Below are 25,224 nucleotides of genomic sequence, written 5' to 3' on the forward strand. Positions count from 1 at the left end.
CTGAGTGTGAATGTTATCTTTGCAAGTGGTCATCATAGTGAAACTTATTTCACCAAACGTTAGTCATTTCATCTGCTGCTCTCACACCAGCGCCTAAAGGGGCAGTCTTTTTTGGGGCAATTTTTTTCTTGCATCAATTGAAAACTCCTTCCCCAATTAACGAACCTGCTGTTGTGGCACTGAGAAACATAGCAAAACGATGTAGAGCTTAATTTTTCCGTACGATAATCCCGTTTCCTCATCGTTTAAGGCATCTGCAAACCCTGACTTCAGGGACACAGTATGAACTCTATTCAGTTATATAGATACGATGAGTGCCACTTAGCCAGTGTTGTCTAGGTGGTATGCAATGTCAGTTTTGAGGTCGACGTTAACAAAGACACACATTGTGTGAAAACTATAGTTCTGAGTGCTCAGATTGTTTTAAGTAAAATAAATGAACTGAAAAAAAAAAAAAAACTGGAGATATCTATCACAAATACTAACAACTCTTCTGGCCTGTAGCAGCACTGCCGATGATAGTGCTGCTACAAGCATAGTGGCGCCTTAAGTTGTGTGATTTCTTTTTTGAAAGAATATTAAAGTGCCCCTGAAATGCTACTTGCAGTAATATTCTAATGCAAGAAATTCATAGAAGTTGTCCTTATGACTATTCAAGTCGAATTTGAAAGTTTGCATGTAGTGTATAATTTGCAAATAATTTTTAATGGGGCGACACACCCCCGCATACACTGCGCGCAAACCTCCCATGTGACGTTACATGGGCTTGCTTGGCGTGCCTGCTCATTGGACTTGCCCAAGTTACGTGGAAGGGAGGGATGGGGCTCCATCGTGACTTGTTTACTTATTTTTTTCTTCCGCATTGGTGCAAGCTGAATTGAATTAGGGAGGAGGAGCATTATTTTCGATCGTCCATATCTCCATTGCTAATAAATGCAGCTTAAAAGTTTTTCTGCGGTGGTGACGATCGATAGGATACCTATTGCACGGGCACATTTTTTGGTTTTTGTAAACAGCTTTTCATGGGCCCTTTACAAGCGAGTTAAGATAGAGCAAGATTAAACAGTAAAAGTAGTTTCGACTTATTGAAAGAGCAAAAAGTAGGCTTCTTTAAGTTGATGCAAACGAAATAATTGTCTGTGTGGTGCTGTGGCATATGAAACATGGTATATTCACTTTTTTTTTTTCAGAATTTAAAAAAAAAAATTTTCCCAGTGTTGTAACAGTTTTAACGCAGCCATTTGGCAAACTGGGTAAGCGGGAAGTGGGTTTGTTTCTGTCCAGAGAGACAGGAAGAATTTGCCCCATTCCTCTTCTCTGCTGTTGCTGTTCCCTGGTGCCAATTTCCCACAGATTTTATTTTTTTTTTTTTTTTTCATGTGCAAATTATTGGTTTTGCAGTAGGTGCTGTTACATGGACCCAACACAAAACAGGTCCATTGGCATGGAACTTAGCTTTTGCATTGACAAGCTTTTTCCATGCATCAGTTTCGCGCCCCATCACAGTTTGTGTCAGCCAGTGTATGATTATCTCAAAGCCCTTGTCATTCAAAATTTAATAGTCAGCATTGTGGAAGTCACTACAATCACCATGTCCAATAGGTGGTTCTGTACTAAAGATCACAAAATCGTAGTGTTAAAAAGGAGCATTTTTTCTGGCCTTCCCCTGTCACCCCGCCTTGAAGGGAGGAATTTGGGATCTTAGGACAGGCTTTTCCTTTACAAGCAAAATCAGGAATCACCGTCTTTGCTTTGGGGGTGATTTGTTTGAAGTCAGTGGTTCATTCTCTGGAGGTCAGGCTTTTGAGCAGGGGTGTGTGGAAGTAGGCCTGAACGTGAAACCTCATGATTGTTTCCCAGATGGCATGAAAGGAATCGCTCCTGTTGCTCACACCACTTTTACTGAATACTAAATCGATGTACACTCCGTGTCAAAAGTTCCTGACCCAACTGGCCTGGACACCAAGAATGCATTGCCAGGTGGTGCCCTACACACACTAGGTCTACTCAATTTGGCTGCACTTCCTGCACTAGTTCTGGCGGGACCCAAGGGGGTGCCGAGAGCATGCAGCGCTAGTTCAGCTAGTTCAGGTGCAGCGCGACACTAATGCCGCTGGCGCCGCACGTTTGCTGCGCTCGCTGCACTTGGCAGCTGGCCAGTTCAGAGATTCGATGAACTCACGCTGAACTAGGCCTGCATCTTTGCAAAAGAAATAACAAGGTGCAGGGTTCACGCACTGCACTGGAAAAGCGATTATGAAGGTGCTGCACTCTATGAACTAGTGCAGCTAGTTCAGCCATATCGAGTAAACCTACTGGGCACAGTTCACGACTTGGAGGAAAGGGTGATCAGAGACTTTGCTCTCGACTGTCCATGCGTTATGATGCTCATGTCATTCCAGAAAGTGTCTTTGACTGCAGATTAGGCTTTCATAAGCAATGCTTTGCAGTTTGAACAGTGTGTGCAGGACTTTGCATTTGATTGTTTCTTTTTTTTTATATGTAACTATAGTACGTAACTTTTTTAATGATTCATTTGGTACTTCACCCAATTTTCAGAGAAAGATGGCAAAGTCAGGGGTCTAGCTGCTCCAAGCAACCTGTCTATGAACCAGACCCTGGAGGGACACAGTGGTAAGGACTAAAGATATGCAGACAAGCCTTATTCCTCTTTTTTTTTTTTTTTTTTTTTTTTTTTTTTGTAGTTACCACTTTATACCTTAAATTTCCAAGTTGCTTCACTTACATACCCAAATATTCCTGTGGATCTTTTGAAGTATGCTTCAGACAGAAGAAATGGAACAGATGTGGACAGAAGAATTGAGTTGTAGATGCCCGTTAATTATTTGCTTCTCTTTTTGCGGCATGAGAAAGATATGTCAGTATATGTAGAAAACTAGAACTTGGAGAAAGTGGCAACACTGTTCAAAAGCGTAGTGATGGCTTAAGGAGTACTGACCAACTTATTATTATTCATTTTCCCTACTGCCTTCTTTATTATTAGTGGCAAGTGACACCTCTTTACCATATTTCAGGGGTTGTGCAGGTCGTGGCTTGGAATTCACAGTTTCAAAAGCTGACCTCAAGTGATCAGAATGGACTCATCATAGTGTGGATGCTGTATAAAGGTTTGGTTCAGAACACGATTCAGTGAAAACCTTCTCTGCACTTGAGGTGAACGATCACTATTCATGGCTTTTTGTTTTTAGGATCATGGTATGAAGAAATGATCAACAATAGGAACAAGTCACTCGTTCGTGGCATGGCATGGAATGCTGATGGTCAAAAAATCTGCATTGTTTATGATGACGGTAATCTGTTTTTCTTTTTTCACTTATCAAAAGAAAGTGCACAAGTGATGAACTAAATGCACTTTACGTGCAAATCACGTGAACTGGAGCCGTCCTCATTTTGCGAAGGTGTGATGTTCGTTTATTTTTCAGGTGCTGTAATTGTTGGCTCTGTAGATGGGAACCGAATATGGGGTAAAGAGCTGAAGAACCTTCATCTTCACTTAGTGGAAGTGAGTTCAGCCTGTTTTCTCAGTAGGCTACGGCTGTACCTTTGGACAGGAGCTCTTTGGTTATTAATATCTGATCATATGTAGTTCCTCTGCACCTTTTTTTCCACCCTTCTCCTTTTTTTTTTCATTGCAAATACATTGTTTCTCATGCTGCTCAAGAAAGGAGAATGTCGTGGGCAATATTGGCACATCTGATCACAGACCTCGTCCTGGTTGTGTGTTTTTTCTTAAATATAAGCGTAGAAAGTCAGACAGGCGAGGTATGCCTTTTATGTGCAGAACACATTTGTTGTTCTTGTTCCAAGTTGCATCATCTCTGCATTGCTCCTAGCACAACTCTCTTTCTAGTGGCTAAGAATCGAGTTCTCCATTTATCCTTTGACATATGTGTAAAATGTGTTTGTGCTCACTGCCTGTTTCATCCAGTGGTCTCCGGATGGGAAGTTCTTGTTGTTTGGAATGCAGAATGGTGAAGTTCACATCTATGAACAAGGGGGCAACGCCGTGGCAAGTACTCATTGCACACACTTATCATTTGCCTTGACATGCAGTGCAGGCATTTTTTTGCATTTCCTACACTGTACTGTCAAGATGTAGGGTGGAAAAGGGCAGTCTGGTTTGCTAGTATATTGCGATGTACAGCCAGCTTTCCTGTTGTGGATGATGCACTCAAGGGAGAGAATATGTTTGAAACATTTTGTTGCTCAGCTACTTCCTATAAGTTTGTAATCCTCATTTTTTTTGTTTTTTTGTTTTTTTTTGGTTGCCCTCTTCCTCATGTTGAAGACTGATAAGGCTAAATACATTTATATTCAGCATTGTACTATGTTGCATAGAAGTGATAACAAGGAGCACTGAAGTTATTTCTATGTGGATATGTGTTATTTATTGTATGTGAGCATTGTTCGCTGATGCTGATGCAGTATGCTCTGCGTTTCTAACTAAGGGAACTTCAGTTTCGGAAACAGATGCCAGCGGTGCGTCAGTTCATGTGCCTGTAATTTATTCTGCACTTTGTAGTTATCCTTGTGCAAAAGTATGGCAACGTATGTTTTTCTCAGGTATCCTGGTGACAGTTGCATTAAATTTTTATCTTAGCATCTTAGTAGCATCTCAGCTCCTTTTCAGTTTGAGGTGTCTCTTTCAGGTTAGAACCTAGCCATCTGTCAATGCAGGCCAATTCAGTTTGCTCTCAATTTCCCTTTACACAGCGAATTTTTCTGGAATTGGCAAGTTAAAGCTTTCATTTGAAGGCCTGTATTGACAGTTTTGCTGATAAAAAATTGTGGCTATCACATTATTTTGAGAAACCTTTGCTGGCTTTTTATACATGGTGCCCCGAGGTTAAAAATTTTTGCGATGTGCATTACAGGCAACTTGGAGCGTTTTTAATGTAGACTCGCTGGTAATAGGGCTTTTTCTTTAATTAACATTTGCCTCCCATATATATAGTAGTTTAATATGGAATGCCATGTAACATTGCATCAAATAGACGTCCCAGTGTACTTTTTAGTATTTTTTGTTTGCTCTGAATAATAATTTATATATCTGCAATGCTTTTACGAAAAGAGCATCTTTAGGCGGGAAACAACAAGTACAAAAAGTGCTAAATAATATGAGGGAAGTGATACTTAGCATTTTAAATAAACTACTACTCTTGCCTATGTAATGTGAAAACTGAATTGAATTAAATTTACAAACAAGGTGTGGTGTTGAAGATGCTTCTAAGTGTATTGCCACAAACTATTGTAACCTTGTAATGAGCAGAATGATCAAGGCAGTGCCGCAAGCATTTTGTTTTTTGTTTGTGCATGCTCAATCCGCTGGGCGTGGCTTTATCATTTTCTTTGTTACAGAAGATATTTCGAGATGCATCTCAAATGATTGCAGCCACTCGTGTCTGCTTCCACACTGTTTCATGTTGTTCTAGTCACCTTTGTAGGCTTTTTATAGATGTTCCTTTGGTGACTTTAAATTGAGGGCTGCAAGGAGTGCGTCAGACACTCATAGTTTGACGACCAGTGAGCACGTTTTCTGCTGTCACCACCACGAAGTTGCTTGGTTCTTTTGCGGATGCTGGTCAGCCCTATAAAGAGTTGATTTCAGGGCTACTCCTGTCTGTTTGTTTGTTGCCCACTGCATTGTCACCACCATGTGACAGTATCCAAAAGTATCGGAGCGTTTTTGTAGGGATAATTGTTCACAGCAGCTTATGCAGGAATTCCAGCGTGGGCCGTGACCCCCTTAGCCCATGCTTCACGTATTCTCATCCTTATGCATCCATCCTTTCCTGTTTTCCTCTCTTCCTTCTGTAGCACTTTGTAGAGCTGTGCACAAGCTCGGGCCGGCCTGAAAGCTCGTACCCGGCCCGGCCTGCGGGCCAGGTTTGGGCAGCTTGAAAGCTCTCGGGCAGGGTCCGGGCCAAGGTTTATTTGTCTTGGGCGGGCTGGGCCAGATACCACGATCGTGAACACATGAAAATTTTGCGAAAGAGCAAGTACGGGCATAGTGTGATAAGTGTCTAGAATGCACAGCATTTTCCTGCGTCTTCCCCACGCGAGAGCTTCCGAGATCTTTCCCGGCTTCGACCCGCCTTTCCTCCCCACCTCCTCGCCGCGAATGGATATTTGGTAGCCATCAGTGACCGAGGAGAGGGGCTGCTTGTGGGCTATTCAGTTTCGAGTTTCGCATCTCTGCTTTGGTAACATTGACGCTGATGTTTAGGTATCCATTTCAAGATTCGCGCCATGCTGTTGCCTGTCAAACTTCGCTGCTATGGCTTACTTCTACCTCGACATAACATCGTTTAAAGCGGTACACAGCTAAAAGCATCTGCGGTGCAAGAGTTTCCCCTTATTTCTCTTGTTGCAAAATGTTCACAAGAAAGGCTCACAGTGAGCCAGGCGAGCTCACCGAGTAATGGACCACGAAACCAACCCCTTGCTTAAGTTCAGAGCTAATGCCCTTTTGGAGAAGCTTACTGAAAACTTGCTTTCCTGTATCAAAGAATGTGTTAGTAATTCCAGCCACAAGTTGTAGCACCAAAAGAAACTTCAGCACTACCGTCGGGTTCAGTATCCAGGAGCGCTGCAGATGTCTCAGTTCAATGCATAGCTTGTTGTTTTTGCACAATAATTCTACCTACGTGCTGTGCCTCTACATATTCGGCAAATTTGTCATTTGAAACGTTCCACGATCTTGGATAAAAGTTATCCTGAAATTATATTTTTCTTTTTCATAGCTTCAACTGCAATTATAGCATGACGGGCCGGGCCGGGCCCAGGCCTTAAATCTAAGGGTTGGGCCGGACTCAGTCCCTTTTAAAGCCGGGCCGGGCTGGGCTCGGGTCTATAGCGTCGGGCTCGGGCTCAAAATTTCGGCCCGTGCACACCTCTAGCACTTTACTCGGCACCTGCATATGACTGTTTTGTGGCGACAGTTGTTCGTGGTGCTACACTGTAGCCTTATGACCCTCAAATGTTTACTACTGCCATGCCTGTTGCATAGTATTGCCCCATAGCTTCCTGCTGCTAAGACATGCAAAGTGGAGAGTTGTTTTGCTTCGAACTGGTCAGGAATATAAATTAACTTCTTCCAAACCTGTTGGGGAAAAAGGACAACACGTCCCGTGCCTTCTTTCTTTGCTTCCTTTTTCCATCTTTTTTTTTCTCTTAGTGTGTGTTTGGAGCTCTTGCAAAGAAAAAAAAATGAGAGAGAGAACACAGGCTTTGCTGACGGTGTATGATGGAAAGTGGGGCGATATCTGCTGACTTGACTGACTGTGGCCTCTCTCGTCTCTCTCCTATGTGCAGTCTAAGATATCACTGCCACTGCTGCACTGTTCCAGTGGGACCCGGCTGATTGGCATGCATTGGTACAACCGGTGCCTGCCCGAGCCAGGCTGCCCCGTCTTAGCCATTGGCTACGAGAACGGCAAAGTGCAGCTCATGTGCAACGAAAGCGATGACTGTACGTGCTCACACAGCAGTGCATGGCTTCGAACTGAATTGGATTTGTTTTCATATCGGTAGTGAGGAGGGAATTGAAGTGATCTAGTTCTAGCAACAGCTGCAAGAGGTGACCTGAGGGATGCTGAGAGTGACTACCTTTTTTGTTGATGGCAGATTTTGACCGCTTTCTTTGGCAGCAAAGAGCCTTTTTATTGCTGAGAAATTTGAAGTTGTACATGCAGCTTTTTTTTTTTCTTTCTTTGGCTCGGTTCAGACTCGGGATGCTGACGATTCCGCTGTGAGGGCTAGGAATACAGTCACTGCCATTTACAAGAGGATGGCGGTGTAATCTATCCTCAGAGATTTCTGTTTAAAAAAGAAGCAGCGCTGTGCTCATATCGGTTGTTAGAGAAGCTGGTGCTGGTGATACCTATATCAAACATTTTGGACCTTTATAACGTGTAAAATTTCCTGTTGTCAGGGAAAGTACTAGTCATTTTGTAATTAGAAGTTATTAATTCATGGATGTAGATCAACTGCAGTTTGTCTAGAGAGCCCTGTTAATTAGTTAGAAAGCACAACCTTTTGGATGTTAGTAGCCAGTACAGTTTTTGTCAGTACGGTAAAAACATCAGCACTCACTTCAATCAGCAAAAGTTTGCTGATCACACATATATTATTGTATGCTAGAAGGGAAACTCATTTTGTTTTATAGTGAGCTCTGTAGTCTGGTTTATGTTTTGCCAGATTTGGCCTGCACTCAACTTGACTGCCCATAAATTGCTTTTAATAGAGCTCTGTACTGGAAGCATCAATATAGCTTCGCTTCATTACTGCAGATACATAAGAGGTGAGGCTGCTAGAAAATTATCACTCATTCGTTTAATTGTATTCTTAATTTTATCACTGTTCTCTGCAAATTATTTTATTAATGGCCTACAGACTATGAGAGAGGTGTAACTGCCTGTGGCGCAAAATAACTTAGCTTTTACTTTGGTCATTATTGGTAGTGAATTTGGCTGTATGAATATTCAAAATTTGAAATAGGAATCAAATATTCGAAAATTACCGAATTGCACTGAAAAGTTTTGAATTACTTTACTGTTTACTGTATATGATAGCTGCACCCACTTCTATGCAGTTCCTTGCTGTATAGAAAACCAGTTTACAGAATTTTGTATAGTACTTATACTGGATTTTTCAGTAGAGTACGCACTTCTGTGCAATTCTAGTTTAATTTTATTTGCAAATACGTGTGAATTCCAAGATAAACAAGATGAACAATGTTTGCTAGTTTTTAATTTTCTATTTTTTTTCGCTAATCGATGCTCGATAATATTCAATATTGGAAGGCATTTTTTTTCCCATGTTCAAATCATATTTAAAAATTTGGATATTAATAATTTGCACTTGTCTTGTAATGATGCATGCTTGTGTTTTTGCAAAAGAAGTGTAATGGACTGCCAAAGGTAGACTGGTGGTTGGTGAAGGCTTTTCAACCGTTTTTCTTGGTGAAGTGAAATGAAAGCAGGCGAGGGGCGTGAAGTATATGGTTACTCTGCAATGAGACACTCTTTAATGAACACAGGGTAAAACATGCTATCAAGAAAAAAATAACAAATCTCATGACGCACTTAAGGACACTGTTCGGAATGTATTTGTTGCTGTGCTTAGAGATGAGTGTAAGCACTTGGTTCTTTCTTTACTAAATTTATTTAATAGCGTCTCTGTACGTGGTTACACAGTTTGGGCAAACCACAAAGATTGGAATAGGACCTGACGATATGGTCCAATTGTTCATTTTCTGTTTGCTTGGTTCCACAATTTTTGTACTGTCATTTCAGCTCCACTTGTGTTGGACACAGACATGGTCTCCACATGTCTTCAGTGGAACCATGATGGGACCATGTTGGCTGTGACGGGAAAAAGCTATGGTCCAGAGAGTGAAAAGCGAAACATGGTCAAGTTCTTCAGCCCCTACGGCCAGGTGAAAGGAAATTGTGTTTTCATACTTGGCTAACATATTTACAAGTAAACATCTACTTGGTAGCGTTCATATGACCTGTAAATTGTCTTGCTGAATCAGGAGCCTCATTAAGATGCACTGTTTGGTTCTGCAGCTGCCTACACTCATTGGTGACTTGTGGATTAGTCTGAAGAACCTTTGAAATTGACCTTGTTGAATGAGCCTTCAACCATTGCCATATAAGGCACTGCCTGTTTCAGTGTCCCTCTATTCTTTCTCTTTGGTTTCAATCTTTAATTCTTGACTTGAACTCTTGATTCCACGTGTATTTAATCATTTAAAACTTGCCTTCTTTCAAGCTGTCATGCGATTGAACGAAAAATATTCTGCACGATGGCTGACTTCTGCTTTCTGCAGCGAGTTTAAAAAAAAAGAAAAAAAGAAGCTGGGATGTTTAAATTGATTTTATTAAGAAAATTGGCCACACAGGGCAATAATTTGAAGCTCATAAGAGTGCTAAAAGTGTACAAATAGAGTTTTTGAGATAAAAGACTAGCCTAGAACATACTTTAGTGCACCTTTAAGAATACCATAATGTGGCAGTGTTGATGGGGTCCCCGTCTACAGCTCCCATTACGAATCCTCGTTCGCAGATTTGCTTCTTGCTTAATCGCTAATTCTTTGATTTGTGCCTCTCTTATCTTGCACTCACTCATTAGACTACAGTTGTACGCTGCCACATTATTTGGAAAAAAAAAAATGATTGTTTATTAGAGCACATTGAGGAGGAAATCAGTTTATGAGATATGGTGCTAACAAAAGGTTCACCAAGAGCAAACAACAAAGCTTCCTGTCGAAAAGCTGCTTATTTGTCTAGAGGCATATTTCCAGTATTTGCTCAGGAGTGCACCTTTTTACTGGTTTCATGTTTCATAAATATCTTGTGAGCTCCACTTAGAGTTCATTTTACTGAAGCCTAGATCGGGGCAGTACCTTGTAGGTCGCTTGCCCATGCCATTGCATGCGCCCAGATGTTCCGTCTAGAGATGTGACGCATTCCTCCTCGCTCTTTAACAGTACCTGCATACGTTGAGGGTGCCTGGCAAGGAGATAACTGCCTGTGCCTGGGAAGGGATGGGACTGCGCATTGCCCTGGCAGTAGACTCATTTATATTCTTTGCCAACATCCGTCCCGACTACAAGGTGAGACACTGCACATTTGTTTCCTTCAGAGAGCTGGCTGCTGCACAGAATTGCTTCTTTTTTTTTTCTGCTCTCCAGCAGCATTTTGCTGTGCATCCTAGCTGAGGGAATGGTGCCGTAAATTTAGCAGTGTTTGCATTGCGTTGGCATAATTATTAAAAAATTGAAGAATAATTTTAAATTCATCTAGGGCAAAGTTGCATGCTACTTTACTTTCTCTTGAGCGGACGAGAATATGGAACATGATTAGCTCCTAGAGTGTACAATAAAATTTCGATGTCACACAAATATTGGTCCAAGGCAGACATCCGTGAATACATTTCCTGTGCTTCTGCTTATGGATTTCGTCCCATGTCAATACAAATCTTGGATGATGTGGATATCTGTTGCCACCTCATGAGAGTTGTATTGTTGAGGTTCTACTGCGCAGTGTTGTGTATCTTTACCCTGATGACCTGAAAAAATTTTGCTGCGTCTATCGCTCACTCATTTGCGGGTGAAACTGTGTGCGGAGCTTGCACGTTGCGGTAACTTTTCTTATAGTAAGCTTGACAGTGATACTTGCCTGGTTGGGCTGCACAAATTGCTAGCACATAACTGTCTGTGCCAGTTTAGAGGCCCCAAAAGGCACCAGTGCATCTGTTGGCGCCCTCTCTTGTCTGCAGAGGAAAGTGCCAAGTCGTCGAATGCACTTTCCTCGGCAAATGGTGCCGCCACCTCCCTTTGACAGCAGCGTGTCGTTGGAGGCTTTTTGGTTTCTCATTACTGCTTCAGCCGATTATGAGTTTGTATTGCGTCCTGCTGAACCATATAAATAGTGTTGTGGAAGTACCGCGAGAGAAAAGCGGTTGCAATATGCAATTTCTGTGTGCAGCCAGCAGATAAGACTTGATAATTTTTAACAAACTTAGCAGTGTTCTGAAACCAAGAAACACTCTATAAGTATATCCAGGGTGTATTTGTAGTGGAAGGCATTTCCGGAACTGTGCTTCCATTTCGGTTTTCTTTCTTTTGATCATCTGTCACTATTTGTGGCTTTCTAGTGACATGAGTTATGCAAACGGCAGTGAAGACAGAGCGTGAAAAGAAAAATTAAATTAAATATTGCAACATAAGCTGCTTTCCTTTCTTTTTTTTAATTATGTGACATATATTTAGATAGAAGATAATTTGACAAAGTAAAAGAATTGGTAGTACACAGCCGACGAGAGCTAAATCCATCACTTTCATGAATCTTCGAGGAGACTGCACTAAAGCCCCACATGTGTTGGCACGGTTTTTTTTATGCATTAGTTATAAATTTAGATCCTGCCGACAGCGTGTCGTCTGTTTCTCTTCTTTATAGAATGGCCTATCTAGAATGACTAGACAGTTGCTTTTTGTCTGTAACAGCAGAAATAATAGCACGAATTTCTTCGCACGCTTTTCTTGGTCTCGAGAGACTTATAAATTTCTTACTTTTATTACCTACCTTTGTCCTCCTTGTTGCCTTGAGATATTCATGGTAGGTTTTGAGTTGTGTCTTTGGCATTGTCTTGTTTCGTGTAACATTCCAGTGGTGTTACCTGGCGAACACAGTGGCCTATGCATTCAACAAGACGGACCGCGTGGAAAGCGTGGTAGTTTTCTGGAATACTAACACGAATGAGGTAAGGACAGTGTGTGCGATCTGAAAGGCTATTTGAATTATCTAGGACTTGGCAAGCATGTAGGCCTGAAATGAACACTTTTCTCTAAATTAAAGCCATTATTTTTTTATATATTTATTGTACACAGGTTTTAAACTTATGAACTAAGACTATCAAGCGTTGTGGTGTGGGCTAGTTGGTTATTCATGATGAAATTTTAAACAGGGCGAAGAACGAGGACGAAGGTAGAGGACACGCACACACAGCGCTTTGTGTGTGTATCCTCTAATAACAAAATGCTCACAACTTACCCTCCTCCCCATCGGTGGGTTGGAAGTCCTGCTCAAATCATCTTTGACAGCTGAGGTGTCCCTTCTGAGTGTCTTGCATCTATAGCAAGACCACTATTTTACTTGCAATATAGACACCACCTGAGGGATCGTGCCTTGCTGACTCCCTCAAGCACGCACGCGGCTGTAGTTCATGAGCAACGGCTACACATTCGCTGAGTTGGGGGCAAACCCTTACAAGTTAATTTGAAATGTTTGTTTAACCGAATTAGTTGATCGATACTCAAGGTTAAATTATCCGCAGTTACCTTCTATACCTGATGTTTCTTTCAAAAGCAGTTGGTCTCGGCCAGCAAAGTGTGTAAAATATCTTTCTGACTGTCATTTACGTCCATGCTTCTTATAAAGTATTTCAACTGTAGTTACTGAAGTTAATGGTATCACCACTGTTTGTTGGAGCGGAGTGGTGAATTTTTCACTTTGCAAAAGTACAATCGCTTGTTATAGCTCTTGGGCACACTTGAAAGACTGCTAGAATATACTTAAAAGAGTTAATAAACATATTGTTGGGTTGTTCGCAAGAGACCATTAAAGTTTTCTTATGATGACTGCAGTGATGACTGATGACTTTATTTATTTATTTACTTATTTATTGCAAGCACCTACATTGTTCATGGGGCATACTGTAGGGGGATTAACACATTACTATGTTACAAGCGGACCAAGTATATTGGGGATGCACAGGCAAGGTAACACAACATGCAAATGAATTAACCACTCGTTAACCCCTTATGGAAAGCATTCCATGCTTCCAGATTTCTTCCACCCCTGTTTCAAGAAATGTGTAGTAATTTTAAGGAATGGTGAACTCTGTTCAGGCAAAGCTCTATTGAGTCGAATTCTCTTGATCATCTTGGCAGAGTATCGGCAGTATTCATGATCATAATTAGCACGTCACAAAATTTGACAGTAACACGGAAAGTTGAGCTAGTTGGTGTTATCTTCTTCCTTGTCCTTTGTCTCCGCGCTGTTATTCCTTAAAAATAAAAATTTGACAGCCTACAGCAGCAAGATAACATGAATTGCCGATTCGATTTTAGATTCATGAAAGCGTCATGGGAAGTGTTAAAACTACAGAAAAACATGAGCAAGGTATGTTGCTGGCCGAGTTGGTTAATCATTGTCGGAGAAAGAACGCTAGCAGATAACAAACAAGCATGTGCGTGTCCTCTCCATCCTTGTCTGTCGTCTGCTAGCGTTCTTTATCTGACAACCACAGATAAACTTTTTAATATGCTCCTCTAGGCTGCTTTTTGCATTTATACTTGAAGCTTGAAAATTGCCTTTCTCTTTTATGAATGGGTTCATTCTCCTCAGTGATTCAGCCACAAAATTCATATGCCAAAACCACTTCGTTTGCCATCACCTGGTACCCTCTGACAAAGCAGTACGTTCTGTGAAGTTTCTGGTGGTGTCTCACAATATTGTTTGTTGCTTTGTACCCCTGACAGAAGTATGTCAAGTATATGAAAAACCTTTTGAAGATGTGTGCTGCAGGAGAGCTGTGCACCATTTCTACTCGAGAAGATGGAAACAGTCCTAAGGTTGGCTTCCTTTTCTCTCTCTATATATATTTTTTTCATTTTCTTACTTTTTTTTTTTACTTTGGAATAGGATTAACTGACTGGTTTTTCTCCTATTTTCATTGTTTGTTGAGCAGCATATAAATAGGTTGCCATTACTGGTGATGAATGCCTTATTAATCGGTTACAAGGGCTATGCGCTTCTTTTATAACGTTTAGTAAGTAGACAAATAATTACCTGGCAGCATCTCCAGAGCCAAACCATCACCAAAAACTTGTATAATTGTAAAGACGCTCCCAGGCAGCTTTTTGTGGCTGTGCAGCCAAGGTTAAGAGGGGAGGGGGAGGGGCCTTTGTCATGGTGTTACTACACTAAGTAGTTCTGGCATATCTGACCTCAGTTATGATTTCAGTATCAGTTTTGTCTTTACTGGAAATAATAGTTTTCAAGCTGGCAACAGCGCAGATATATTTGCTTACACCACTGAAGGCCTAAGTGACCATAAATTTGCTGTCAATGAATGCCCTGCACAATGTATGTACATTGTCACAACGAGGGCATTGCAAAAGTGTACAAAAACCGGCAAGTAGATGTAGCAGAAGCAGCCCACATATGCCTTACGGGGTTTCCAACATATAGCGCCGCCATTTCCAATTTGGCTGGCATATTGTATTGATGTTAAAAAGCTCTACAATAGCACTGTACTGGCTTGCATTGTAGTATAATTCTCTTGTAATAGTAATTTGAATAATTTCGTAATGCTACAATATTCCAGAGTACGATTCATGAAATTTCTAGAGGGACCTTATTCGGCTGCGCAATGAATGGGTGTGTTACGGGTTTGTAGCTTGAGCTACATAGGCACAAAAAGTTGTAGTAAGGATTTCTGCTGGTCCGAGTGACTTTGCCATAGAGGGGTCCTACTAAATTTTTATTGCACTCGGTAGTCAATTGCAACGCTTTGATGGCATACAGTCGAGTCCACTTATAACAGTATTCAAGTGCCACGAAAATATTGTTGTTGTAATCGGTAATTGCCATAAATGGTATGAACGAAAAAAGCATAACAACTGCAAAGAGAGGTTCTCATGGACGGCAAGTGACACGCGAGCTCTGCCGAGGCATTGTTTTGGCAGCCCTGAAAGGGGCCTTGTAAAAAATGCGAGAAGGTTGCCACGGCCGCCTCTCAGCTTGAGAAATCCCGAAGTAACGCTGGGGTAAAGAGAGAGACAAAACTTTTACTTAAAAGCCATCACCTGGCTGGAAGTACACATTGTTAATTAGCAGGGCAAACTGCTTCGCCTTTGTGGCCAGAATCGGCCCGGTGATAGGCAAGTTCTGGGCACAGGCACCAAGAAACCATTCGTAGAGGGCCTCCTCCACCTCCTTATAGGCACCTTGTCGAATGCGTTTGCACCCACTGTCAAGCGACGACTTTTCTTTGTCGAACTTCTCAGCATAGTGGATGACCGTCGACACCGTCGGTTGCGATAGTGCATACTTCTTAACCAAGTCACACATTTTCTTATCCTCTTTGTCATCCTTCACGATACTGCACTTCGTCTCCAAATCGACAGGCATGCACTTTCTTTTCACCGGCAACATCGTCCTATAATCAGCGGGTGGATCGGCCATCTTCCGTTTCGGTGGTGATTTAAACGAGACGGAGAAACCACATGGCCAGGAATGACTTCGACACAATCAACTTGCACAAACAACCAAATCCATTGGCAGAACCAGCAGAACTGCGCAGATTGAGGGGCAAGCGAGCAGATCAGCGCTGTGTTTCGGAGGGTGGCGCGGCGTAGAGCTATGGGCGCAGCCCATTTCTGTTCGGAGGGGTGGAAGGACGGCAGATGAAAGGCGTGAGAGGCTGGCAGTGGGGAGAAGGCCAGAAAACAGGTTCTATTGTATGAGCGTGCAGCGGGGAGGGTGCAGTAGCTGAAAATGCTTTCTTTTTTTTAGTTTTCTTTTGAAGGATTTCACATTCCACTACTTTTTGACACGAGCACTCAGGAGCCAGACTTTATTGTTATAACCGATAAGGCAGCATGGGGACATTGTAGTAAGCGGGTTATTTTACCATAGAAAGCATACAAAAATGGACGGTGCAGCAGCTTTTCATTGTTGTAACCGATATACAGTCGAACCCGGTTATATCGAACCCGGGTATATCGAATTTTGGTTATATCGAACTCACGGAATATCCCCTTGAAAATCTCATGTAAAAGTATAGGAAAGCCGCATCATATATCGAACTCAGTTTCACCGGTCGTTCGATATATCAAACTCTGCACCACGCACTGAAAAGTGTGCCTTCCCCAAAGATGATCGCATCACCCTTGGCCGTTTGCCGCGTGGCGTTTTCAAGCCACGCGCGAAAGAAATGAGGGGACAGTTCGGCACCGCGCCCATTCCACAAAGGCGTGCGCGCATCTACAGTTATCCTTTCCCGCGCGCCAGTACACGACGTTTGCAAGACATGTGCGTGGGTGTGCCCATTCTTTTGCCGAGTTGTCTCTTTCCTTCAGCACGAGCTTACGCATGCGTCAAGCCAGCTCAGCCCGTCGTTTATCCTTGCGCGTATGAATCAACGAAAGCACGGGGTCAGCTATGATCATGACGCCCGCCCCAAGCGCGGCGTGATAAATGGAACCAGGCTTGTGCAATCAAGCCATCACGGGCACTCTGCCAAGTTCCCTCCCCGCCACTGCAGGAGCTATCAAAAGATAAACGCGCCGCCCTGCGCCTTGACGTTATCACTGTGCAGCATCTTGGCACGCTGCCAAGAAATGAGCTGTGGATGAGACGACTGAAACGGAGTGGTGCGCGTCATCGATATGCAGCGAAAATGCTCGCGATTTCTGCAGCGGCGACACAGAAACCTTGTTCAGAGCTGCCGCGGTGGCTCAGGCGGCGAGAGGGACGCAGTTCCAACAAGTTGGAAATTTTTCGCTCTGTCGCTGCCGCTCGTGGCTGAGATTGCTCAATCGCTTGCATGTGAGCGAGCTGCCCTTAACGCTTTTTTTTCTTTTTCCAAATTCTCGGGTGCAAAAGTGAAGGGTGGGTTCATTATGCGAGTGGGTTGATTACGCGACAAATACGGTATCGTTTTTTCGCATCGTAAGTGCTGTCACAAGCCGATTTCTGTATATCGAATTATCGATATATCGAACTATTTTGCGATCCCCTTCGAGTTCGATATATGCTGGTTTGACTGTATTGTTACAACAGGTATCGTTATAAATGTACTCGACTGTATAACATTATGCTCAAACTTCATTAATTCGCAGCCCACTGGACCGAGTTAAAATGTTTGAATTAAGCGGTTCTTTGAGTTTTTCATAACTAAGCAAAACAAAACAAAAAGGTGAATACAAAACATTGGTAAACTGCTTGCAGCGCTTCAGGTTTTTTTGCTAATGCACTCGATAAAGGTGCATTCGACGTTTAATGGTTAACTTGTTCAGCTAAGAGCCGGTTTTCACTCACGGGGGTTGCTTTGTCACTGCAAGTCAGCCAAAATTCAATCATGCTGATTTAGAAGTCCGCAACAGTGTGAATGTCTCTTTTGATATAACACAGTTACTAGCAAAGCTTTCAGCCATTCACTGGTGCTTTGGCACTCCATTGTTCTTGGCATAGGGAAGGGCGGCGGCCGAGGTTCGATACAGCAGATTGGTGGTGTGGCAGAGCTCTTAGTAGCACGTTTAATAGTGCATGCAATGGGTGCAGCTGGGGTTTAAAAGGAAGGTTGGCATGTGCAAAATACGAACCATACTCTATGTTGATGTGGGCGTTGCCTCAGGCCAGACCCTACCAGATACAGGGGTCAAGGGCTGGTGAAGTGCTGAGGGTTGCTTTGGTCAGCGGGACATTATCATCTAAATGGGAGCTATCACTGATGTGGTTTGTGCATCTCATCGATGTCAGAAACATTGAAGAGTCCCAATAAAACGCTGCACTGTGAATTGCGCAGTCGCGTGTCAATTAAAAGTGACTTGATGCTGCATTATCAGCCGAACTTAGGCATTCCCGACTTTGGGTCAAACTTAGGCACTCACGCATAATGCCCAGGATCCTAGAATTCACTGAGCCAGTGAAAGCTGGTGGTACAAATTATTTGGCAAAATTTGCATTAGAAAATTCCTGGGACTGCGCAAATATGCTATGATTGTCCTGGCTTTCAAATTAACAGATACGAAATCCTCCTTTTCCGTCAGTGATTTCTGGCCTTCCAGCACCTTCAAGCTTTGATGGCTCCCTACCTCTGACAAAAGATGGATTGTTGCAGGATTTATTGTGTGTACAATGAAGGACATAGTTGTCATGTTATGCTATTGGATGTCAACCTTTCTGCTGGAGGCAGGAGTGAGCCTTTCTGGCTAGTTTGGGATGTATTGGCTATTACAAAAAAAAAAACACCAAGTTGGAGGTGTTTTTTTTGTGTGTGATAACTAGTATGTACATAGTACCATTGAAGTAGCAGGAAAAAAAAAAGGTATTAGAATATCAATTCTTTTGTAATTTTGTCAGGTTTTCTTGATTCGTTTTGTGTAAGCTTTGGTGAGAAGTTGCTTTTGTAATAACTATTCTGTTTTGGAAAGTGAAGTGAAATTGAAAAGGGCAGTCGAAATTATCGAGAGCCTTCCTTTATCGCATCTTTCATAACCTGAGTTGCTTCGGGACATAGAACACCAGCCATAAACTGTAAACTTATATAGTATTTGAGTTGGCTTTTCAATTGAGATGTAGGAAACAATGAAATGGTCAATATTTAAAAGCTAAATTTATTCTAAGTGGAAGCATTGGGATTAAAATGCAGAGGCAGAATTTCAACAGATGTTCTTCTCTGGTGCACAGTATAATTCGTGTATATATTTTGGTTCATGGCGTTTTATTAGACACCGGCCAAGGTATATTCAGGCAAAAGGGTCCAGCATTTTATTGCTTTTGGGTTTGAAGAAACAAATGCCTTTGAAGACTAAAAGAAAAACATGAGCAATAATAATCAATTTAGATCCACCTCTTTACCTAATGTGACCTGTCATTGATTTCTTTAAAGCACCGCTGGTCATGTTGTCAAGTTTGGCTCACTGAAGGGCACTTTCCACTTCTCCCCAGTACGCCTTGATCGTGTGCAACTCCATTGGGACACCAGTGGACAGCACGATGACGGATGTGGAACCCCTGCAGCTGTGCATGACAGAGTCGTACGTGTTTGCAGCGTCCAAAGATCAGATCTTTGTGTGGCGCTTCCAGACGCCCCGAGGACGCACTGTCGTGCTTGAGTTGTCTGGCCAGCGGAGCAAGCCTGTGCTCGAGAGGTACGGTAAAGAGAACGCACCTGATCAAGTGTTCATGCATCTTGCTGTGGCAATGAAGATGTTGGAAAAAGTTGGAAACTGTTCTAGCATTTCATTAATACTAAGTAATTTCTGAGCGCAGACAAATTTGAAGCTTTGCTTTTTTCGCTTGCAAGCATCAATAAACTTTGACCATAATGTTTTTAATTTTTCTGGATGCCTGTTGTCAGTTAGCTGCTGGTTATCTTTGCTGCAGGGTCATTCATATCAATGAAACCCCAACAGAGGGCGAGAATTCGAACGACGTGGATAAGATTTATGAGGTGAGTCAGCAGCCTACATTTTATTTTTATTTTTCAATGACAGCCATATACCAATGAGGCTCTTGTCATGCTTTTACGTATTACGGTGTTCTTATCTGACCCCTTTTTTTTTTCATTTTTCTCAGGCAAAAAAGAAAAACCAGGTAAGCGTCACGGTCGCCCGTGGATCTCGCGTCTCTTTTTGATGCTCCGGTTTTCTGAAGGGGCTTAAGATAGCTTGTGTTCTTTACAGTTTCAGGTCAACACAGACCCAATATGCTGTCTTGCGGCGTCGGAAAAAATGCTGATAGTTGTAAGTTGTGTGTTAACTGCAGTGCTCCGTCTTTCTTTGCTGCCTTTTTGAATGCATGCTCATGCCCCTCACGATGTTTCTTGCTTGGAATGTTTTTCAGGGTCGAGAGTCGGGCACATTCCATCGCTACTCCATGCCTCAGTTATTACTCACCCAGAAGTATTCCATCACTTGTCGACCAAACAGGGTTATGCTCAACTGCACTTCTAGGTGACTGTTCCTTTCTCGGAACATGTTCTTGGCGTGTTTCCTTTCCTTTTTCTTTTTATTTATTTTTTTTTGTTGCTACAGTTGACTTGTAAAAGTTGAACTCGGAATGGGCAAAAAATTAAACATTGCAGATCTCATAGTAGTTTTTGTTTTAAGAACAAGCTTCAAAGTTTGGATAAATCAGAAGTTCAATGCAAGCTCAATATAATAAAAGTCCGCTATTGTATCGATGACGACAGTTAAATGAAACTTAAAATTTCAAATTGAAATACCGTGTGTATAAAGCTGGGATTATGCTGTTCAAGTGTACTGATCACAAATAGATGCCGAGTACATTTCAGCATACATGTGTATTCTATATTTGTTTTAATTTTTTTATGAGATATATAGCGATTAACATCAGTTTCGTATTATATAGATGGCCTAACAGCTGTTTCATTTGAGTGTGTGCATTTGTTAAGCATGTTTGGCATGTTTTGATATGTTTAGTTGAAGCACTAAGGCAGCCAGCATGCAGGGATGTAGCGTGTACTGAAGAACCTCGTTGATACGTTCCCGGTTCATACGATTTCCCATTTCGTAAGCTCAAAATCACAGGAATTCTCAGACGCATTCCCAGATAACATGATTTCCTGGTTACTATGTTCAAAATTTCGACAAACTGTGGTCATGTACTACATTTTGCAATCTTGTTTGTTCACACAACAAAAATTGTTTGTTCACTGATTTGCTCGCTTCTTTTTCCTATTCCTATTTTTCCAGTCGAATGTCCGTGATTGACATTACGGGCTGCTTACTCCTGTTCGACCTTGAGGCCAGGTCATCGGAAGGGGAGCAACTTGCATTTGAACGGCGCGACATTTGGGACGTAAAGTGGGCAAAGGTAATGGAGTTTGCACATTAGAATTATAAAGAATACCTGTACCACTTGCACAGTACCCGAGATTCGGTGGGAGCGAATGCACTCCAAAAGATTTGCAGATCCTTCTTGCACTAAAATGTACTGTTAAAGTTAAAAAAAAGGAAGCACAGGCAAAGGAAAAGAAAAGAATGGCTCCGACATTCAGTTCGAGCAGAATACTTTCCAGACCAGCCAACCAATATTTGCAGCGTGATGCCTGTTTTTCTTTTTTTTTTTTTCTTTCTTGTTCTGAACAATGTCTGCTCTTGACCAATTAAGATATTACTGTTAGTGGGATAAGTGTTGTCATAATATGCTGATGAATTAAAAAAAAAAAAAAGATGAAATGAGGTTTTTGATGCTTGTTGGGCTCTATGTCACCCACGAGACCAACAGATATTGAGAACATTAGACAGTGTGTCGTAGGTATCCTGGGACATTCAGAAGTTCTTTCAGCGTATTGCTTCTTTATGGTGTTCTGTGCCCACCTTTGGGGATATAACAGTGCAGTTACTTTTTGTGGGTGCAGTCTTGGGCACAAAAATGTTTCAGAAATTTGATGCTAGAAAATTTCGAAAGCACTGCAGAATCTGCTACGGAGCAATGCGAAAGCCTGAGCTTTTCTGCTGCACATAGTGCATCGCGCGCCCCTTGTCGAACACAACCAGCATTCCGTCGAACGCGTCAGAGTTCACCAGAGTTCTATAATTGTTTTACCGGAATGGAATGGCGCAGTATCTGTCACTCGCGGAATCCCGCTACTATCATCCTCACAGACAAGGAGAATTATGATCTGCGTTTCACGATTCCGGGCGTGGTCCAGTTGGTTAAAGCGTTCGGCTGGGGACCTGAGGGATGGAGGCTTAATTCCCGGTAGAGACAGGATTTTTATTTTTCTGATGACATCATCAGGATGATTGGCAAGTGGAATCCCGCGGTATTCTGCTGAATATTGCAAAGAAGTGGGGCACTTCTTGTGGGCGCTTCTGCTAACGCACGGACATGCTGGCGAGGCGTGAGCCATTAAAAGCTTTCACCCTAAAATGCACTCGGTAGCACCATAAATTGTTCTGAGGAGACGCTTATAAAATAATAGTGACAAACATTGCATTCACAAAGAGTAACCAGTGAGAACAGAAAAAAAAAAAGGGCCACCAGTGAACAGATTGCACGGCTCTCAGGCCACACATCCTTAGGCACACGCCATGAACTGTGCCGTGAACCAGCGAGTGAATCTACTCCACTGCACTTTATCGTGCGTGGTTCGGGCGCCAGTAGCAGTTACTTCAGTGCCAGGTTCAAAGCCTGGGAGAATTCAGGTCATTGACATGAGATGAGGCAGAGATTGTGCCGCTCAATGCCATAATCGCTTTATCAACATGATTGCGACCCCAAAGCTCACATACTATGTTTATCTGTGCTTGACCGCGTCACGACGCATTAAACCGTCGTTTGCCGGCATTTCATTAAAGTTATACCTACCATGTTTGTCGCACTGGTACGTTGCTGCGATAGGGCTGCGCTTTACTTATTCCATTTTCACTGTTTCTTAGTGAAGTGGAAATTCTAAAATGATGCTCAATGAGAGGCTTACATTTATATAAGCGTTTTTGTTCAAGACCTCGGTACTCTTTGTATCTCAAAACTTTGTTTGTCTGAAGTCCGAGGTCACGGGATCAAATTATACTACTCGTAGCTGAATTCTCAAGGAAGTTGGATGCAAACGCAAGCATGGGAAAGTGTGTGCATGTTTAAGGACCTGGAGTGGTCGCCATTACTTATTTTGGAGCTGTCCACTGAGGTATATGTCGCATCCCACCTGTAGTTCGGAACTTTGAGCTTCACTTACCGCATTATATTCTGGGTTATGGCCATGGCTGGAGTTCATTCATTTTTACAGGCCAGAGAGACACTTTGTGCCATTGGACACGCTTTGGTGGTAGTGTTGGAATTAATTGAAATGACCTGGGGCTAGGTGCACCGATACAGTGGCACGCAAATGGTTTGCATATCACTTTCTCCAAAATATGGCTGTCACAGCTGGGATTAAGCCTGTAAACGTGCGCTCATTATCTGAATATGCCAGGTGGATAGCTGATTAATGCAGCACTTCATGTCATTGTACAACGCACCTAGCTTGCAAAGTTTGGGCTGAGTGACCTGGGGCAAATCCGTATGTAGTTGTTAACTGCAGTGTTGTTTTCACGTACACTTGTGCAGGACAACTCTGAGCTCTTCGTGCTGATGGAGAAGACCCGCATGTACGTCTTCCGCAATTTGGACCCCGAGGTGAGTGCCTCTCTTTTTACGGCAGTCATCCTTGGTCCATGTAAAAAAAAAAAGAAAGCAAATTGTGCTGTAACTATTTAGAAACCATTATAGTATAATAGATTGACCCATTATAGTATAATGGATTCACTACATGATCAGCTTCGGGCTGTCCAGGAGGCCCACGCGGCGGCGGAGAGCTTCGGGCTCTCTGTGCTGACGTGGCAGCTGCCCTCTACACCTGGCGCCTAGCCGAGTGTCCTCCAGGACCCCTACTGTGGGAAATAAAGTTTTACCAAACCAAACCAAACCCCACTTTGACACTATGCCATTATAGTTGTCACAGGCTGCCTCATATATCTTGGGCAGCAGTAGGACAAATGAAACGTCAAGCCTTGCCGATTTGGGATTTGTCTGTTCTTGACATGCACGCTTAGTCATGTCATGGTGGGTCGCCCTTGACAGGTTATGCTCTATAAATCTGAGATATATCATTATAGTAACCTTTATTAAAAAAAATATATAATGATCTTTGCATTTGATAAATTTTTGGACAGAATCTTCCAATTTCATTGCAAATCTAGTTGTAAGTGAAAATGAAAGGAAGTCAGCCTTGAGGTTTATCTCATTTTTGCCATCAGGGTTGCTAGACATTTGCTTTCTGTCACTGAGGGAAGCTATTGGTGTTCTACAGGACGGTTTTAATGTCATTCTGTTTAAATTGGTTATGCTTTCAAAGTTTGTTTCTCAGTTCTGTGGACTACCTTGGATTGAAAAGTACTGGCAAGTCCGAAAAGAAAACAGCGTTATTCTTAAATAAAGTTCTCTTTATTTTGTGTTGAACCTTAAGGAGAAGATTGCATGTCATTCTGTGTCTTGAAAGAAGCTTAGCGGTACAAAGGCTGTGCCCCCGCTGTTTTATATTTTTTATTCCTTCACTACTCGATTCTGATTACTGCACAGAAACATCATTGTTCATATGTGGTTTTGGTGATGTTGCATTGAGAGTGACTAGAAGAGCAAAGTTTTCAGGGCTGTAGCGAAATTTAGCCGAGTTATTAGTTTGTAAGTCTGCAAATAGATGTATGCTAAATGAGGGTTCTTTAGTTCTCCAGAATCAGAGAGAGAGAGAGAGAGAGGCCACACGTGCGTAAACGTATTAGCACTTGTACATGTCTGTTTTATTTATTTATTTACAGATACTGCTAATAAATAAACAATAGCAAAGGTTGTAATTTTTGTTGGGAAGGAGGGTTGCTTCTGTTTGTTGTAATTCTGGCAGTAGCAATTAGGGCCACGAGTAGGGTTAGTGTACTGCAGGTCTGAAGCCCAATAGCATATACAGATTTTTTGGTTGCAATCCGTGTTCAGGCTATCATTTACAGCGTGTGTTTGGGCTTACTCGTGGTTGGGTTGTTTCTTCTTTCCTTTTACGTTTTCAGGAACCGGTCATGTCAAGTGGTTACATATGCAGCTTTTCAAACTTGGAGATCAGAACTGTTCTTTTGGATGAAATCATGCAAGATCCAGAGAACCCGAGCCAAGAATTTGTGTGCAACATGGAAGCGAAGGTAGGTAGATTGGGTGTTTATTTGTCACACCTTTCACGATTTCATCAAGCTCTCTGCTTTGCGCACACCATCAGGAACGTTGAAGAAGTGCTCCAAAGTTGTAAAGTTCTCTGCTGCCCTTTTTGCATTGTGACGCAGTAGCAGGTAGCAGTGGTGCCTCTTCGCCAAAGAGCCGCATCACGTTTTAAGGATGCTTCATCATATATTTC

The 25,224-nt window shown here is 42.3% G+C and overlaps 1 protein-coding gene across 1 annotated transcript in view; it reads left to right on the plus strand.

Annotated features, from left to right (window-relative positions):
- The window catches only part of Oseg4 (intraflagellar transport protein Oseg4), a 58,478-nt gene that overhangs the window by 991 nt on the left and 32,263 nt on the right, over positions 1 to 25,224 (plus strand). The window contains exons 3-20 of the mRNA XM_084602297.1: positions 2,560 to 2,634; positions 3,036 to 3,128; positions 3,210 to 3,311; positions 3,444 to 3,523; positions 3,950 to 4,030; positions 7,336 to 7,492; positions 9,318 to 9,460; positions 10,517 to 10,642; positions 12,199 to 12,291; positions 14,072 to 14,164; positions 19,269 to 19,471; positions 19,707 to 19,773; positions 19,899 to 19,916; positions 20,006 to 20,065; positions 20,166 to 20,275; positions 21,038 to 21,158; positions 23,397 to 23,465; positions 24,887 to 25,015. Of these exons, the coding sequence (XP_084458423.1) occupies positions 2,560 to 2,634; positions 3,036 to 3,128; positions 3,210 to 3,311; positions 3,444 to 3,523; positions 3,950 to 4,030; positions 7,336 to 7,492; positions 9,318 to 9,460; positions 10,517 to 10,642; positions 12,199 to 12,291; positions 14,072 to 14,164; positions 19,269 to 19,471; positions 19,707 to 19,773; positions 19,899 to 19,916; positions 20,006 to 20,065; positions 20,166 to 20,275; positions 21,038 to 21,158; positions 23,397 to 23,465; positions 24,887 to 25,015 (1,820 nt within the window). The remainder of the gene's footprint in view (positions 1 to 2,559; positions 2,635 to 3,035; positions 3,129 to 3,209; positions 3,312 to 3,443; positions 3,524 to 3,949; positions 4,031 to 7,335; positions 7,493 to 9,317; positions 9,461 to 10,516; positions 10,643 to 12,198; positions 12,292 to 14,071; positions 14,165 to 19,268; positions 19,472 to 19,706; positions 19,774 to 19,898; positions 19,917 to 20,005; positions 20,066 to 20,165; positions 20,276 to 21,037; positions 21,159 to 23,396; positions 23,466 to 24,886; positions 25,016 to 25,224) is intronic.

The sequence above is a fragment of the Amblyomma maculatum genome, chromosome 4 (genome assembly GCF_055883805.1).
Source record: "Amblyomma maculatum isolate TAMU_Amacu chromosome 4, ASM5588380v1, whole genome shotgun sequence".
NCBI lineage: Eukaryota > Metazoa > Arthropoda > Arachnida > Ixodida > Ixodidae > Amblyomma > Amblyomma maculatum.